At 38.9% G+C, this 16,563-nt stretch overlaps 2 protein-coding genes across 4 annotated transcripts; both read left to right on the forward strand.

Moving 5' to 3' along the window:
* The first annotated feature begins 387 nt into the window (after positions 1-387).
* Positions 388-3,238, forward strand: LOC103948581 (ethylene-responsive transcription factor RAP2-12). Of its 2 annotated transcripts, none has more exons than XR_667423.3 (3): positions 388-796; positions 1,911-2,855; positions 2,973-3,238. XR_667423.3 is itself a non-coding variant. In XM_009359626.3 (3 exons), the coding sequence occupies exons 1-2, from the start codon at positions 529-531 to the stop codon at positions 2,801-2,803; spliced, it is 1,161 nt and encodes a 386-aa protein (XP_009357901.2). In that variant the 5' UTR covers positions 389-528; the 3' UTR covers positions 2,804-2,851; positions 2,973-3,238. The 2 variants fall into 2 exon arrangements, 1 of the variants encoding a protein (XP_009357901.2); XM_009359626.3 differs by having other exon boundaries at positions 389-796; positions 1,911-2,851.
* Positions 3,239-12,005: 8,767 nt separating this feature from the next.
* On the forward strand, positions 12,006-13,630 carry LOC125468346. 2 transcript variants are annotated; one of them, XM_048564001.1, is made up of 3 exons: positions 12,006-13,046; positions 13,246-13,335; positions 13,444-13,630. In XM_048564001.1, exons 1-3 carry the CDS (start codon positions 12,486-12,488, stop codon positions 13,510-13,512), a joined length of 720 nt encoding a protein of 239 aa, XP_048419958.1. In that variant the 5' UTR covers positions 12,006-12,485; the 3' UTR covers positions 13,513-13,630. The 2 variants fall into 2 exon arrangements, with proteins under 2 accessions (XP_048419958.1, XP_048419957.1); XM_048564000.1 differs by lacking the exon at positions 13,444-13,630 and having other exon boundaries at positions 13,246-13,436.
* The last annotated feature ends 2,933 nt before the right edge of the window (positions 13,631-16,563 follow it).

Consider the following 16,563-nt stretch of genomic DNA (forward strand, 5'->3'; position numbering starts at 1 on the left):
TAGAACATTAAATTTTGTATAAAATTGGAATGTAAAAGGTTATACACTTTTATATGTTCCATTCATTGCCAAATGCCAAAGACATGCAAATAGTCTCTTGGAGGAACTTTATTTCACCAAACCTCCAATTGATCCCTCATGATTCTAAATAATTCATCTGCCTCTTTTGTTTTCTTATTATTTTTCTTGGTCGGCAAAAGCAAGCAGTAAAATTCAACCACCACTGAAGGGCATTCTAGGCAACAAAAGCAGCGGCATCTGCAAATCTCTACATTAACCAAGGACAAAATGGTAAACTCCCCATCCGTCGTCAGCCATTTCCCTTCAAGAAAAAATATAAAACCATAAACCCTCATTTTGTTCAGCAGAAAAATAACGAAAGCTTTTCTCTCCCTCTATCTGATCGCTTGCTTTACTTCCAAAACACAAAAACCAGTCAGTTGGATTCAAGTTTTTCACCTGAAAATCCCAACATTTTTAATTTTTCCGACACCCTTTTCAGCTGCAAGTGCGCCGTGAAAGAGAAAAATGTGTGGAGGTGCTATTATTTCTGATTTCATAGCGCCGGCGGCGCGGTCCCGGCGGCTCACCGCCGACTACCTCTGGCCCGATCTCAAAAAACCCAGTTCGGGAAAGCGGTTCTCGAAGCCTTTGAGGTCCGTAATCGTTGACTTGGACTACGATTTCGAGGCTGATTTCCAGGAATTCAAGGACGAGTCCGATGTGGACGAGGACGATGAAATGGTTGATTCCAAGCCCTCTGCTTTCTCTGCCGGAAAGCCCTCTTCTGCCCGTGGTAAAAATCTCCTCTTTCATCCCTTTTACAAAAGATTTTACATTTTATTGTTTTTTTAATTTTATTTAAAGAGTTGATTTATGTTATAATGGTAATTTGTAAATTCTAATTGTTGCTTTATTTAATTTACTTGGAAATTTGTGGCCTTTAATTGAATAGATCTTCTGGGTGAGCTCTTATTATAAGTTTTAATCTTGCTTGTTAATTATATGTGTGTGTGTGTGATATTGTGTAGATTGTTGGGATGATCACTTTAGAAATAACTTGTTTTAGTTCTTGAGTTTTGAATCTGAGGAATTTGTTTAGGTGGGTAGAAAGATCTTCTTGGTAATACTGTACGAGTTGCATCAGTTAAATTCTTAATTAATTATAAAATCATCAATCTAGTTTTTTATTGTTCTTAATTAATTATCTGTTGAAATTTCATAAAACTTGGTTGTTTTCTGTATGCTAGTAATGGATTGTTTGTAATTTATGGTCTATTTCCAATTGTATAAATATCAAGTAGCAAGCTCAGATCCAGAGCCAAATGAAATTTCCAAGCAAGTTTATTTTATGAATAATGATAATTTTTATTCTTGAATTTAACTTTTGTATTAACATCTGCTTGTTTCTTAATATGTTGTTTAATTTGCTTCCTGTATCTTGTGATGATCATGCTTGTGATATGGAGATCAAGTTTGTTGAATATAACTTTTGTATTAACATCTGCTTGTTTCTTAATATGTTGTTTAATTTGCTTCCTGTATCTTGTGATGATCATGCTTGTGATATGGAGATCAAGTTTGTCAGTCCGTGTCTTTCTGATATTTATGAGATCACATCTAGATTCATCATGATTTCATCCATGCAACTTGGAATTTGGTTGGATGGAGTTGCTGCTATTTGATAAAATATTATGCTATAAAACTTGAAAATCTAGAGCTCCTTGTAGACTGTTGTGGTATAAGTCGGCTTTATATTTATGTTAATTTCCCCTTAGTTTTTCTCACCGTTTTAACAGACTACTGATCATCTGTTTTTTAATCCGATTTACGTCTGAACAGATTTGTGACGTTTTCTTGATGGATCATTTTGCTCGTGTTTAATGTTTTTCTCTCTTTTGATCTTGAAGGTTCTGCTGTGAAATCTGTGGAGTTCAATGGGCAAGCTGAGAAATCTGCAAAGAGAAAAAGGAAGAACCAGTACAGGGGAATTCGCCAGCGCCCATGGGGAAAGTGGGCTGCAGAGATCCGCGACCCAAGGAAAGGGGTTCGGGTTTGGCTTGGAACTTTCAACACTGCAGAAGAAGCTGCGAGGGCATATGACGCCGAGGCACGCAGAATTCGTGGTAAGAAAGCTAAGGTTAACTTCCCTGAAGAAACCCCTCGTGCTTCTGCAAAGCGTTCTGTGAAGGCAAATTCTCAGAAACTGATACCCAAGACAAACGTGAATGGCACTGAGTCTAGTCTGAACCAGAATTTCAATTTTGTGAACGACTCAAGTCAGGACTATTACGGTGCTCTGGGTTTTCTGGATGAAAAGCCAACGTTGAATAACTTTGGGTATATGTCTACCTTCCCTGCCAATGGAGATGTTGCACTGAAATCCTCTACTCCATCCGATCCTGCCCCCTTTTATTTGAGTTCCGATCAGGGAAGCAACTCGTTTGATTGTTCTGAGTTCGGCTGGGGAGAACAAGGCTCAAAGACTCCAGAAATCTCATCAGTTCTTTCTTCTGTGATGGAAGAAACTGACGACTCACTGTTTCTGGAGGATGCTAACCCAACGAAGAAGCTGAAGCCCAACTCACGGGATCTGGTGCTTCCTCAGGATAGTACAGGAAAGACATTGTCTGATGAGCTCTCAGCTTTTGAGATGAAGTACTTTCAGACCCCATATCTTGATGGGAGCTGGGATGCTTCAGTGGACGCCTTCCTTAACGGAGACGCAACTCAGGATGGTGGTAATCCAGTGGACCTATGGACCTTTGACGATCTGCCAGCAATTGTTGGAGGAACTTTCTGAGCGATGAACCTTACCCCAGCTTTCCAGTTTATGTAAATAAAGCTACATGTTAGTGAGTTTTTCAATCCTCTGTCAAGTTCGACGTTGTTCATTGTTTCATTTCATGTTATCGTTCACTCAAATTTTATAAAGAGAAAGTTGCCGGGTTCTTAACTTCTTGTGATTGCAGGATGTGTTTCGGGTTGGAGTGCATCTGTGCAAGCTGATGACATGGATAAGGCTTGTACGGGGGAGTATTTAAGCCGTAGCTAATGGCGTATGGAGATCGTATAGGTATTAGGATTACTTTCACCTCCAAAGAACTTGTGGTTTCTGAACTTTCATGTTTGTAACGATGAAATTGTGTGAGTTATGATGACACTGAAACCTCATAATTTTGTACTTGTTAAAATTTATTTCGGTCTTCCTTTTTACAAGAGGCCATCAGATTTTGCATTGTTTGGTTCAGTTCTATGTACTTTTGACTTGGTGTTTGTAGAGAGAGAGAAATCTGTATGACAATCTGACCTTGGAGGATGACGGAATTACCAAAAGGCCGTACCATTTTCGTTTCGTGTTTTTTCACAGATTGAGATGGCGCACACGACATTAGCTTACTGTAAGTGGCATGGAATTGGTCGTACCGTCCGGGTTTTATGCTTTAACTGAACACATGCATTGGCCATGTGAAGGGTGTTGTCGCTATGCTCTGCATGTCTGCCATTTGTTTCTCTCTGTCATGATGCTTAAATTGCGGAATACCGACATGTGTCGGTGCCATTGGCACGTAGTTCTTGTGTAGTCGGGTGTAACCGTTTCACTGCTTCTCTCTATTTCGCTCATCACTGGAGTAACCGTTTCATTACCTCTTGTTTTTCTTAGCTGTAACCGTTTCATTACCTCTTTCTTCTCTCACGTCATGTGACCGCTAATTTGAGGAGAGGTAAACAGAAGATAATGAAACGGTTACACGCTAGATTTTTCCGTGCTTTAGGGCTTTCCAGCTCCAAAATGTGCCTTGGAAGCTGGACCCTCCGCCTGCCTCATGCATCAGCAGAAAAGATGGACAAATCAGTATGGTACTGGGGAGATTTTGTCCTTGATGCATGCATGGCAGAACAGATTGCAGCACCTTCCTTCAGTGCTCACAAGGGTGACTTAAGCCATCCTTTTTTTCACTCACATGTTTATGTACAGAAAGCTGACAAATAGGACCGAGGACCAATTGGGAATAGGTGGAGGGACCAAGGTGTGCAGAAAGATGACAAATAGGACCGAGGACCAATTGGGAATAGGATGACAAATAGGACCGAGGACCGACCAATTGGGAATAGGATGACAAATAGGACCGAGGACCAATTGGGAATAGGTGGAGTGACCAAGGTGGGGTGGAAAATTAGTCTAGGGTTAATGGGGCTGCTTATGATTTGAGTTTTGACCATAAAAATGTGGGTTTGAATTAATGGGATTGTAGTTAGTGATGGCTTAGTTTTTTCTAATTGTTAGAATACAAGGGAAGTTTGAACCTAACACACACCTACCTCGTTTGCCTTGTGAAGCTTTGATGATAAACTAAACGAGGTCACCAAATTATCCCAATGTCCCAGCTGTGAAAGATTTTACTCTTTACATTTTTATGTGAAGGTCTTACTCATCACGTGATTAGGTTACTCTTCATATACTGATAAATAAAGTCACTAGTGAGACACTTAGCGACAATCTCCGGTGATACCGAAGATTTCCTCGCATATTGTGGTGGACTGAAAAATCCACTTACGCATGAAGTGCGGGTCAAGCTTATGGTGACTGTGGAGAAAGGCATATATAGAGACCTTTCATGAAAAGGGCTTGGACTAAGTTTATTTTAATAAAAAAACCATGCTATAACTTTATTTAATAAAAAAGACTTAAATTTTAACGAAAAACCCTTAAATTTTAATAAAAAGGACAAAAGAACTTAAATTTTAATGACATAATTTTAATATTCAAAAAAAAATTTAAAAAAAAAATTAAAAATCTGACAGGCGGACCCACGCATCCTCATACTGTTTATGAAACTTCTACATTGTTTGTGAAACTTACGACATTATTTATGAAACTTAATGCACTGTTTATGAAGCTTAACGGTACTACATTCTTCTCTCCTCTCTTGAACTCAATCTCTCTAGCACCGAGAGAAGAAAGCTCTCACTCTCCCACTTACCTTCACAAATCAACCCCAAACTTATATTCGAGGTCTGTGGGATGCAAAGATCACAATGGTGGTCTTACATGTGGGATCAGTGTGGTGTGGACCTCGGCACCATTAATGCCCGAGAGCTTGAAGGTCTTAAACTCAAACCCAGGTGAGGTCTCTACTTACTTTTGAATTTCTGGGTTTTAATCTCACTATGTTGCACTCTGTGATGCTAATTTTGCGTTGAAACTCAAGGGTATCACCCTTTGCAACTTCTGTGCATATGAACCTCAACCCCGACGACAAATTCCAGCAAAATGCCGTCGAGTTTGAAGTCGGCTGGTGTTGGTAATGCATCCATTCTCTCTCTCTCTCTCTCTCTCTCTCTCGTTTCTGGGATGTTTGAATGAAGGATTCGTTGTATCAATTTATATGGGGGATGCGCCCAACTTGTTATATTACGAACTTTGAATGTTTATGGAGACTTCATGCCTCAACTTATGAGTGGAGAAAAACCTATCAATACCACAAAGTACGAATCATGAATGACGTAGAATATACAAATCAACATATGAATCTGTTTGGGCCCAAAATAATATTTTTGGGCCAAGCGTAGGTTTGGCCCAAAGCTTTTCCAAATATATTATGGGTTGCCTGGTGTGGTTGAGTCCTATTGCAAGAAGGAGTAGTTTAGATGAGTAGATGGGTCGAAGAAGTCCCAATACAATAAGGGGGCCTAGTGCAATATGGATTCTCGACTGGCAATGAATACAGCCTGAAAAGGGGGGTGAGCTCAAAGTCCTAATAGAAGTAGGATTGGTCGAGATAAAGTTGGAACAAAATAAGAAGTCCTAATCCGAATGTGGGTTCAACTTGATCTCAAAGAAGATTTGTTGCTATAAACAGAGAGCAGAGCGCATCATTCAGACGACATCCAATTCAACACACAACTGCCCTGCGCAAACCTCTTAAACATCTTGAGATTTTTATTTTCTTTTTCTGCTGACACATCTTCAGTTTGGATAAACAGCACTGTGAAGGCAATTGACGAACATTTTCAATTTGGATAAACAACACTGTTGTCGTAGAATTAGCCGATCAAGGAGCACCTTTAGTTTGGATAAACAGCACTGCGCCGAGGCCGACTGATTACCTATCCAAGTCTCAGTCAAGAAGGGTTTTCGAATCCTTATTGGCATAGGTCATCTTATTAGCCTTCTTGGCGAAGTAAGGTGTTACGAGTTACGACATTTTGCACATTGAACGCCGAGTGGTTTTATGATTGGATACTCACAAGTGAGTTTCAAAGTTAGGCATTCTGATGGTCGAACCACATTTACCATTAAGACATACATCTTCTTTGAGTACTTGTGTCCATATAGTCTGGTGTCGATTCGACGTGCTTATACTCTTACGAATATAATCACTGTGACTGAATTCGGCGTCGAAAATTTGTGAACTTTGCAAAACTAGCAGCCTTGTCTTTAGGCTCGAGAACCCGAAGGCTGAGACTTGTTCATTCCTCGGCCGCCATCGCAAGATCAAGAAGTCAGCAACGCGCTTAACGCATCATCAACAAATTGTACTCCTTGGAAAGCTCGGCCGACGAGTTGGCACGCCCCGTATCAACCGAAGGACGTAGTTAGCTCATTAGTTACTCAGCCTGCACCCCACGTAGGCTTTGTAATTTTTAGGGTTAACATTTTGGCACGCCTAGTGGGACCTAGTGCTAAAACTTCGGAGTTCATGACCATTGAGACACGGTCAGTAAAAAAGAAAACATTCATGGGAAAGTCAACGATAAGGTAGCAAAAAGTAATCACATCCATACGGGTGAGTAAGTTTCATCATAGTCAATCCCAGGGCGTTATGAGAAGCCTTATGCAACAAGACGAGCTTTGTAACGTACAATTTCGTTCTTCTCATTATGCTTCCGAACGAAAACCCACTTGTAGCCAACGAGCTTCACATGTTGAGGAGTAGAAGCTAAAGGTCCAAACACCTTACGTTTCGCAAGCGAATCGAGTTCGACTTGGATTGCTTTTTTCCAGTTTGACCAATTAGTTCTACATCGACATTCATCAATGGAACACGATTCAATGTCATCACTCAACATGATCTCAGTAGCTACTAGCGTATGCTAATGCATCATCGACAATCATCTTATTTCTACGCCACACATCATCTAAGCTAGCATAATAGACCGAAATCTCACGATTCTCAGGAGAAGGATTCATCTCTTTAAGGACGCTTTCATAATCTAGAATTTCATCATGAGTTGGATAGAATGAGTAAACGATAGTCAGATTCATGGTAGGCTCTTCAGGACCTTGTGCTGTGAATTTCCTCTTTCGGGGGTGTGAATGCTTTGAACTAAGAAGACTGCCATGCTTTTGTGTAGGGGCAGATGATTGGCTAGCCGCTAATGTATGTGGATCACCAGAATTGGCATCCCAGGCCTCTAGAAGGGAAGTCCGTCGTACATTTGGTACATCCATCTTTGCAGGCGTATTCGTAGCTGGAATATGTGATCTTGTCACGTGTGCTAGATCGGCGAAAGCATCTGGCATGCTCTGAGCTATGCTCTGGAGATTTAATATGCGTTGCACTTTAGTTTAAGATTGAGCGGTGTGGGGATCTAAATGAGACAAAATGGGAGTCTTCCACTATAATTTGCGTTGTTCTTCAGGAACGTTGACGCTCTTATCTCCCCTTAACGACGGGAAGACTATCTCATAGAAGTGACAATCCGCGAAATGAGCAATAAACAGATCTCCTGTCAAAGGTTCTAAGTAACGAATAATCGAAGGAGAATCATATCCGACATAGATTATCATCTTTCGCTGATGCCCCATTTTTGTACGTAAAGGCTGCGAGATCGGCAGATATACTGTACAACTAAAAACATGCAGATGCGATATGTTGGGTTTGTATCCGGTAACCAACTAAAGGGCACTAAATGGTTGCATTGCAACAGGCCTCAGGCAGACCAACTTTGCTACGTGCAATATTGCATGGCCCTAAGCAGCGATCTGGAGCTTGGTACGTATGACCAACAATTGAGCAATCATTTGTAAGCGTTTAATGAAAGCCTATGCCAGGCCGTTCTAAGTGTGAACATAGGCTACAAGATATGCAACTTCAACCTCAATCGACATACAATAGTCATCAAAAGTTTTAGATATAAACTCTCCAGCATTATCCAATTGAATACATTTGATTGAATAATCAGGATGGTGAGCCCTCAGCTTGATAACCTGTGCCAACACTTTGGAGAATGCAGCGTTCCTTGTGGACAACAAGCACATGTGTGACCAACATGTGGAAAAGTCAACCAAAAATGGTTCGCAGGAGGGCAAATCGGTTCACAAATGTCCCTCGAAATCCGTTGTAAAACAATAGGAGGATTCGAATGAATCTTGTCATAAGAAGGCTTAGTAATAAGCTTTCCCATTGAACATGTTTGACATACGATTCCTTGGATTAAACCTAAGTTGCTGGTTAGTGGATGCCCGTGTGATGATTTGAGGATATAGCGCATCACTATTCATCTAGGATGTCCTAAACAATCATGCTAAAGTGTAAGTTTGTGCGTGGTCCCAGTATTAGGGCTGGCCACATAGTGGCATTCTATGGGCGTATGGTCGTACTATATAAACCACTTGGGATACGCTCCGTCTTCTTTAGAATACGCTTCTAGGCATATTCGTAGGAAGTTATGCATAGAAATTCAACTCCGCTTTCTATGTGGGTTTCAGCAGTGGTAATTGGTATCTCTAATATTCTTGAAACTCAACAACGTTCTTCCGGAACATGGAGAATAGAGTGCCTCATCAATGGTCAAGATTGTACCATTGGACAACATTATACGTGCCTTACCGTATCGCTCTATCAGGTTGGATGAGCCTGAGAGGGTTGTCAGAGGTGCATTCTTAGGTATGAAGTTAGTAAAATAGATACGTTCATGCAAAACTGTATGCGTGGTTGCACTATTTGCCAGACAACTAACTTTCCCACTAGTCATACCTAGAATGAAAAATTAATTTGAATCGGTCACATGCACAAAAGTTCATAAAAAAAAATATCAATTCAAAATAATTTCATTTATTCAAGGATGGTAATTAATTAAAACTTAATATCCAAAAAAAAAAAAATCACCAACAAATAATCCAAATATAAAGGAAAATTGTTCAAAAAACAACCAAAAACAAAGGAGGGGTTCGACCACTAGGTGGAATTTGGCCCCATTGTCTTATTTCAACTAAGAAAAAAAAAAGTCTATGTCTAACATTCTAATCTTCCATAGGGGTGGTATCCTCTTGAAAGTCAGAAACCTCCATCTTTTTAGTCTCCAGTTCTTCCACTTGCACGAAGTTTGATTCAAACTTCTTATGACGATAATGATATTCATCTACAACCTTCTTGGAAGCTTGGCAAACAATGGACAATGGTCCTTTGAACCACATAGATAGCACATATCCTCGTCCATGGTTTTAGGTGCTTTGCCTTTATTCTTGAAGTTCGTGGCCTTGGGAGCGAGGTTTGGGAGCTTCAGGGCTTTGTTTCCTTCCTTAGATGGGCCTTGACTTTGTTAACCTTGGTGAAATGACTTCTGGCCGCCTCTTCCATGCCTCTTTTGGCATGTTGGGTGTTGGTTAGTGCTATAGTGTGCTTCATGCACATCAGTCGCCCCAGAAGGTTGAACTTGATGATTCTTCATCAACAGCTGGTTTTGCATTTCAGCGAGAAGTAAAATAGAGATTAAATTCGACAACTTAGTGAACTTCTGAGCTCTATATTGTTGCTGCATGACAATATTAGAGGCAGAAAAGGTTGAATAGGTCTTCTCCAAGAGATCCTTTTCGGTCAAAGTTTCGTTGCAAAACTTGAGAAGTGATCGGATTCGACAAACTTCAGAGTTATATTCATTCACTGACTTAAGGTCTTGGAAGCGCAAGTGCTTCCAGTCATGTCTTGCTTCAGGCAAGAATATGTTATTTTGGTGATCAAAACGATTAGCCAAAGCGACCCATAGTGCACGTGGATCCTCCTTAACAAGATATTCAGTTTGCAATGCATCATGGATATGTCTTCGGATGAAGATCATAGCAATGGCTTTTTCAGCTTTGCCAACAGGGATATGTCTTGGACCCACTTGAGGTAGTTCTTTCCAGAAACCTCCAAAGTGGTGAAGTCGAGTTTGTTCAAAGTCGACATGTTCCTATCACAAAATAGATGGACAAGATGTGGTTAGTGTAATGGAGAAAAATCAATCAATTCATATAGGAATAGAACATACAGGTTACAATAGACATGTATTGGTTTTATTTTGCATGAAAAACTTGGGGTTTTCAGGGGTGATGTTTTTAAATGAAAACTTCAGGTTTTCAAACAAGACATGTTTGTAAGAAACTTCAGGTTTCGAAATAATTATGAACTTCAGGTTCATATATTCCTGCAGGTGAACACAAATATATACAAAAATATGCAACAAGAATATGCGCAAAAAAAAAAAAAGGAACTTTTAGGTTTACAAGAGAAAAACTAAGCCCACGGGTAGCTTAAAAATAAATTGGTCTGTGCTTCCTAGGCCCAAAAATTGGGCTAGGTGGGGCTGCAGGCCCATGGGAAGAGGAGAAAACCCTCCCCGGGGGGGGGGGGGGTGGTGCATAAGGCACGCCCTAAAAAAAAACACAGGCCACTTAAAAGCTGACCCTTAAAAAAATGTACAGGGGGCCCAAAAAAAATTTCGTTTTTTTTTTCTCTCACAGTCTGGGGGAAAACAATCATTAAGCCAAAATAGGGAACCTAAAGGGTTTTTGGATTACTACAAGTGAGCCAAAAAATACAGGCCAAAAGATGGAGCCCAAAAAATTAGGGAGCAGGCTGAGAGATAAAGCCCAATAGGGCTCGGGTTGGGTCCAAAGACACCCTAGTGCATTCGTCGGGAAAGAAGGCCGGCACTACCGCTTCAAGCGGCCGTGCATTGGGACAACGGTGCTCAGGGCGAGTCTATAGGTCGTGGGAGACGTCAAAGGTGAACAAAGATTTGAAAAAAAAAAATCTCAACATTCATGGTAAAACCCTAGAAATTTGAACCAGGATTATAGAAAAATTCCAATGAATCTCGGTTCAATTTCGGTATGGGACGACTTCTGGTCGTCGTCGACATGAACAAAATGTTCAGGGTGGTGGCTTCAGGCCATCCCCTGGTCTATATAGACAAGGATACCGTCAATGGTGTTGGGTTTTCAGGGTTTGCACCTGGAGCTCTCAGCTTCAGCACGGTTTAGCCACAAACTGCAGGCTTGGGCGAGTTCTCGAGGTCATGGGTTCGAAGAACCTAGGCTGTGGTTTCCGATTGCTTTTTGTTTTCATTCAATTCAATTCATATATAATTCAATTCAAATCATATTCAATTATATGCATAGTCAAGATAATAATATGTTAATTTAATTCAATTTGATGCAATTCATGGCAAATATCAAATTCACATAATCCAACAATTATGATTATGATGCATACACAATTTATGTAGAATCTAAAATTCGTAAAATGTAAAGTTGGGTCATGCATCATGGTGAATGTTCATGCTATTAGGGCTGCAAAAATACCAAGATAAAAACCTTTGTTTTGAAATAACCTGATTGCGTGATGATATGGATGAACTGGTTTGATGCAGGAAAATTCTCTAACCTCAAATTCCTAAGCGCAGTGGTAGGAACGTGCTGATAACATGTTGTGGTCTATTTTATCTAACAAGGTTAAATAGGGTTGGCAGTAGGGAAAGAGAGAGAGAGAGAGATGTATTTGTAGAATTGTAGAGGAATGTGTGTTGTTATCCCTCCTACATTGTGCCTTTATTTACTGTAGTAAAAGGGGAGAAGATACTCCTTCATCCCCAAGGAATACAAGATACAATAGGAAAGGATAACTAGAATCAAATCTAATTTAGGATTTACATAATCACACTTAAACTAGGAATGTTTACAGTAGATTTGTAAATTCACATTATTGCCCATCATTTTGTTTTTTTTGTTTTTTTTTTTGTGTGATAGAAGATTAAATAGTATTTTTACCCTATTTTGGTTGACAATGAGGGTTTTATTAATAGGTAGTTTAGATTAGAGAAGCTATTACTGGCACAAGAAGCGTGCAGAACCTTGTAATAACTTGTGAAAGCATTTCTTTCTTGTAAGAAATCGATGATCTTTCCTTTACGCTGTGGTAGAGAGGAAAATGCTTGGAGCCATGGTATTGACTAAAGGAGGGAGGCAAATTGGGATTTGACAAAATCTTAACTCTTTTAATTGGGCAGCATAAGCAAGTTGAGAAAAGAAAATCATTCCTTGCTTTACATGCTCTACTAAAAGGTTGTGGTATCAATCTAGAAAGGAATAACACAATGCCACAGTTGAAAGAAAGACATCAAATTCCTTCTTCATGTACAAGTAGTTCCATTTAACAATCATAAAACAAACACATAACAGTACAGTCAATTAGCCTAAGCTAACATGATGTTCTTCCATGGATGTTTCATCACAAAATTCGGACTATTTGTGTCTCCGAAAACTCTGCCGTGCATATTCTTTCAAAAGATCATGCTTCTTTCTCCTCGTCTTTTTTCTCTTAGCAGTTGTTTTTCTTGGTGTGATTGTATTGGTTGTAATCTTTTACTTAAAGCCCCAGAAGCCAGTTTTTTCCCTTCAAAATGTAAGCTTGGATTCGTATAAGCTCAACGCCTATTCGGGTTCAACCCTATTTCTTTCATCTGTAATCACATTATCCCTGAATGCTACAAATCCTAGCAAGGTTGGAATCTGGTATAGCCCTTCGGGTCTTGAAACTCTGAGTCTTCATGATGGACTGCCTATTGGAACCATTCGGATTCCTGGTTTCCTTCAGCCTGCTCACAGCAGCAATGTGAGTTTCGAAACTAGGGTTCTGTTTCCATGTGTAAATATCAGCCAGATTGTTGCGGAGGCTTCTTTGCAAGATGATTCAAGGAAGAACATGTTTCAGATGAAAATAGTAGGCGATGTTGGAGCTCACCTGTTGGCATTTCATATAATTCTGTTAAAGATCAAGGTTTGTAGCATCTCATCATTTGGTCAAAGCGTTACTCTCTGAGTGTTCAAGTTATCCAACTCGAAAATCTTCTAAAAGAAAGAAAATACTATCTCTCTCGATTCCCCTCATCTGAGAAAGTTGAATGTTTTTAAATACTTGAACCTCCTTTCTGTTTTGATGGTTTCACTCTAAGTTCCTATTTTCTTGTCTTTTGTAGATTGCGTTGGAGTGTGACTTAAATATTGATTATAAAGAGCTTATGATGAGAAATAAAGTTTACACCATTGGAGGAATTAAAAACCACATTGTATGTCACACTATCCGTCTCAATGACATGACTTGGTCTCTTTTCCTTTGTAAAATTTTGCATGATTTTTATGTGCACCATTATGATAATCCCTAACACACTTTTCAGGCATCCTTTCCTACCAACACCAACGCCAACACCTTCTTCATCAATTGCTCTTTGGCTTTGTACATATAGAAGTGGAAAATTATTGACTCGACAAAAAACCTCGACGCGAAACTTGCTTAATGTTGTTTGTAAAGTTTTGAACCCCAAACTTGGTTGATGTTGTTTGTGACTAGTTATGTAGTTGAATACAAAGTTTATTTTTTATTTTTTATTTTTATTCAATCGTCAATTCAAACTTGAATTCCCTTTCAACATTTAGAAGAGTGATATCACTTAAAATAGATTTAGTGAATACAAATTCTTTGGATAGGATGATGATGAAATTACGAGCAGAGACGTAGACAAACAGGTAGGTCTAGGACTAGTCCTGTCCCTAGTCCTACCCTATCTGAGCTTGACGTTAATTGGTTTACTTTAAACGTTGTTGAAAGCTTGGAACTTTGCTTACGTGGTTTCGGTAAGCATTCACGTGTTCCATGAGACTGCATATCTGCATACTTGCACATCTATCATTTGGTCCTCAGGGGTCAGAAACACTGCTCAAAACATTAAATATGATAATATAATTTGTTGAAATATATATTTTTAAGTATCCAATCACTTTTTGTATAATACTTTTTGTACCACGTCGTATTCTCGGCAAAAAATTTCTCCATGTGGTCCTTCTCAAGTCTAAAGATCACCTAACCTAATCAACTACTCTTTCGAACCTATCATGCCCGAGATTAATGTTGTTTGATCTGATGGATCTATTAGGTAATACTCATTCTTTTGTGGCTGGCTTTTAAGTGACAGAGCAAAATTCACACGGCAAATTTACCTTTGTTTATTGTCCATTTAGGAGCATTGATGCGTACCTTCTGGAATTTGAATATTTCTTATCGCGAACAATGTAAATCAAAATTACACATTAGGATGTCATTATCTGACAAAAAAACATTATTCAGCTTGAAAATATTCAACTTTTTGTTTGGGCCAATCAAATATTCAACAATTGATCATGCGTGTTTCATATGATTAGCTAATACCCTAATTGCCCTTGCCAACACGCAAGGATAATTAGTTCCTCCTCCACTTGTGTTGTAAACCCACATTTGTAATTAGATGCTATGATATTAGGGCATATTTTTACATAAACAACAAAATGATAGTTGATAGTAGCTAGCAAGCATAAAGGTTGAGAAGCTGCTTTCTTGTGCAACAAACGAAGAAAGGATTTACATAATTGTGGTGGTGGTGATGGAGGTGCGCTGACCGGAGGGAAAGAGGGAAAGTGTTGGATTTGGTTTTAATTTGTTTATTTTTTTCCCTTATTTTATTTTATTTTGTTTTATGGCTTTTAGAAACTTAGATAATATAAAAGAATTAATTATTTTATATAATTCATGTGGCACCATATTATTGAACTTGTGAGGCTCACATGTGTTGCACATCAGCATACTAACATAAAAATTGACAAAATTTTAACTGAAATGATCACATTGATGTGGTCCATTAAAAGTCAAAACCAAATTAATTGATCTTGAAATATAGAGACTAAAATGAGAGTTAGGTTAATGCTAGAAACTATTTGTGATAATTATTTATTTATTTATTTGCTATGATTTTTGGGATCATTTTGGTTCTGGTCCCTAATCAACCTAATTGTTAGACTGAAAGCCTTGTTTGTTTAAATATTTTGATCAAGGTCTTTAGCCTCATTTAAGACATTTAACTTATGCATTTAATGTCCCGCAAATTATAAAATTTAGACAAATCAAATAATATTTTTAAAATATAATAAATACTTAAAAATCAATTTTAGAGTAAGGATTGCAAAGTTATATCAGGAGAGAGCTTGGCTAATCAACTTTGCTTGTTGGTGATGGATGTACATATCAAAAGATAGAGAAAAAAGAATAAGACCTTGAAGTGCCCAATGACTAGATGGTGGAATCTAAAGGAGAAAAACAAGCCATTTTTAAGGAGAAAGTAATCACCCAATTCGTTTGGTATAGAGAGGGGGAAGCTAGCCAAATGTGGGATTCCATGGCTAGTTGTATCCGAAAAGTAGCAAAAGGGGTATTAGGAGAGTCCAAGGGCTTTGCTCCACACGAAAAGGAATCATGGTGGTGGAAGGAGGAGGCACAGACAAGGTTAAGGCTAAGAAGGAATGTTGTCAAGCCTTAAACAAGAATAGGACCGATGAAAACAGGTGAAAGGTATAGAATAGGGAAGGAGGAGGCAAAGAAAGCTGTGAGAGAAGCTAAGCTAGCGGCTTTTGACGATATGTATAAGCGACTAGATACCAAAGAAGAAGAGTTGGACATCTATAAACTAGTTAGAGCAAGGGAAAAGAAGACAAGGGACCTAAACCAAAGGTGCATCAAGGATGAGAATGGAAAGGTCTTGCTATAGAGAACGCAGTCAAGGACAGATGGAGAGGTTATTTCATAATCTTTTCAATGAAGGATATGAAATGAGTACTTCTTTGGGGGAGTTGAGTAACTTAGAAGAGTGTAGAAACTACTCCTTTTACAGCCAAATTAGGAAGAAGAAGTGGTTGTAGCATTGAAAAAGATGAAGCATAGAAAAGCAGTGGGGCCAAATGATATATCGATTGAAGTGTGAAAAGTCCTGGATGAGACGGGTATAACATGGCTCACATACCTTTTCAAAAGGATTTTGAAAACAAAGAAGATGCCAAATGAGTGGCGAAACAGCACTTTGGTGCCTATCTACAAGAATAAGGGCGACGTCCAAAACTGCATGAACTATAGGGGTATTAAGTTAACGAGTCATACAATGAAACTCTGGGATAGAGTAATTGAGCATAGACTGAGATAAGAGACACGTGTAACGCCCCGCCCCGAAAATTTACTTTTTCAGGAAATAATTTCGGTGATAGGCCAAAATAAACTCTTGTTTATTTTCTACTATTTATCACAATCCTTTATTTAAATTTATTAATCACTCCAAAGACTATAACCAACATTTACCAAAAAAAACTTAAGATTTAATTTTCTAAGTTTATCACCCCATTTATTTGTCTTAAAACAAATTCCCAGCAAGAGATTAATTCTCGATTATTAAGGCCACATCTAACTCTTGTGAGACTACCTACGTACCTTTTAGCGAGAT

The sequence above is a fragment of a genome, unplaced genomic scaffold (genome assembly GCF_019419815.1).
Source record: "Pyrus x bretschneideri cultivar Hongxiangsu unplaced genomic scaffold, Pyrus_bretschneideri_v1 Contig37, whole genome shotgun sequence".
Lineage (NCBI taxonomy): Eukaryota > Viridiplantae > Streptophyta > Magnoliopsida > Rosales > Rosaceae > Pyrus > Pyrus x bretschneideri.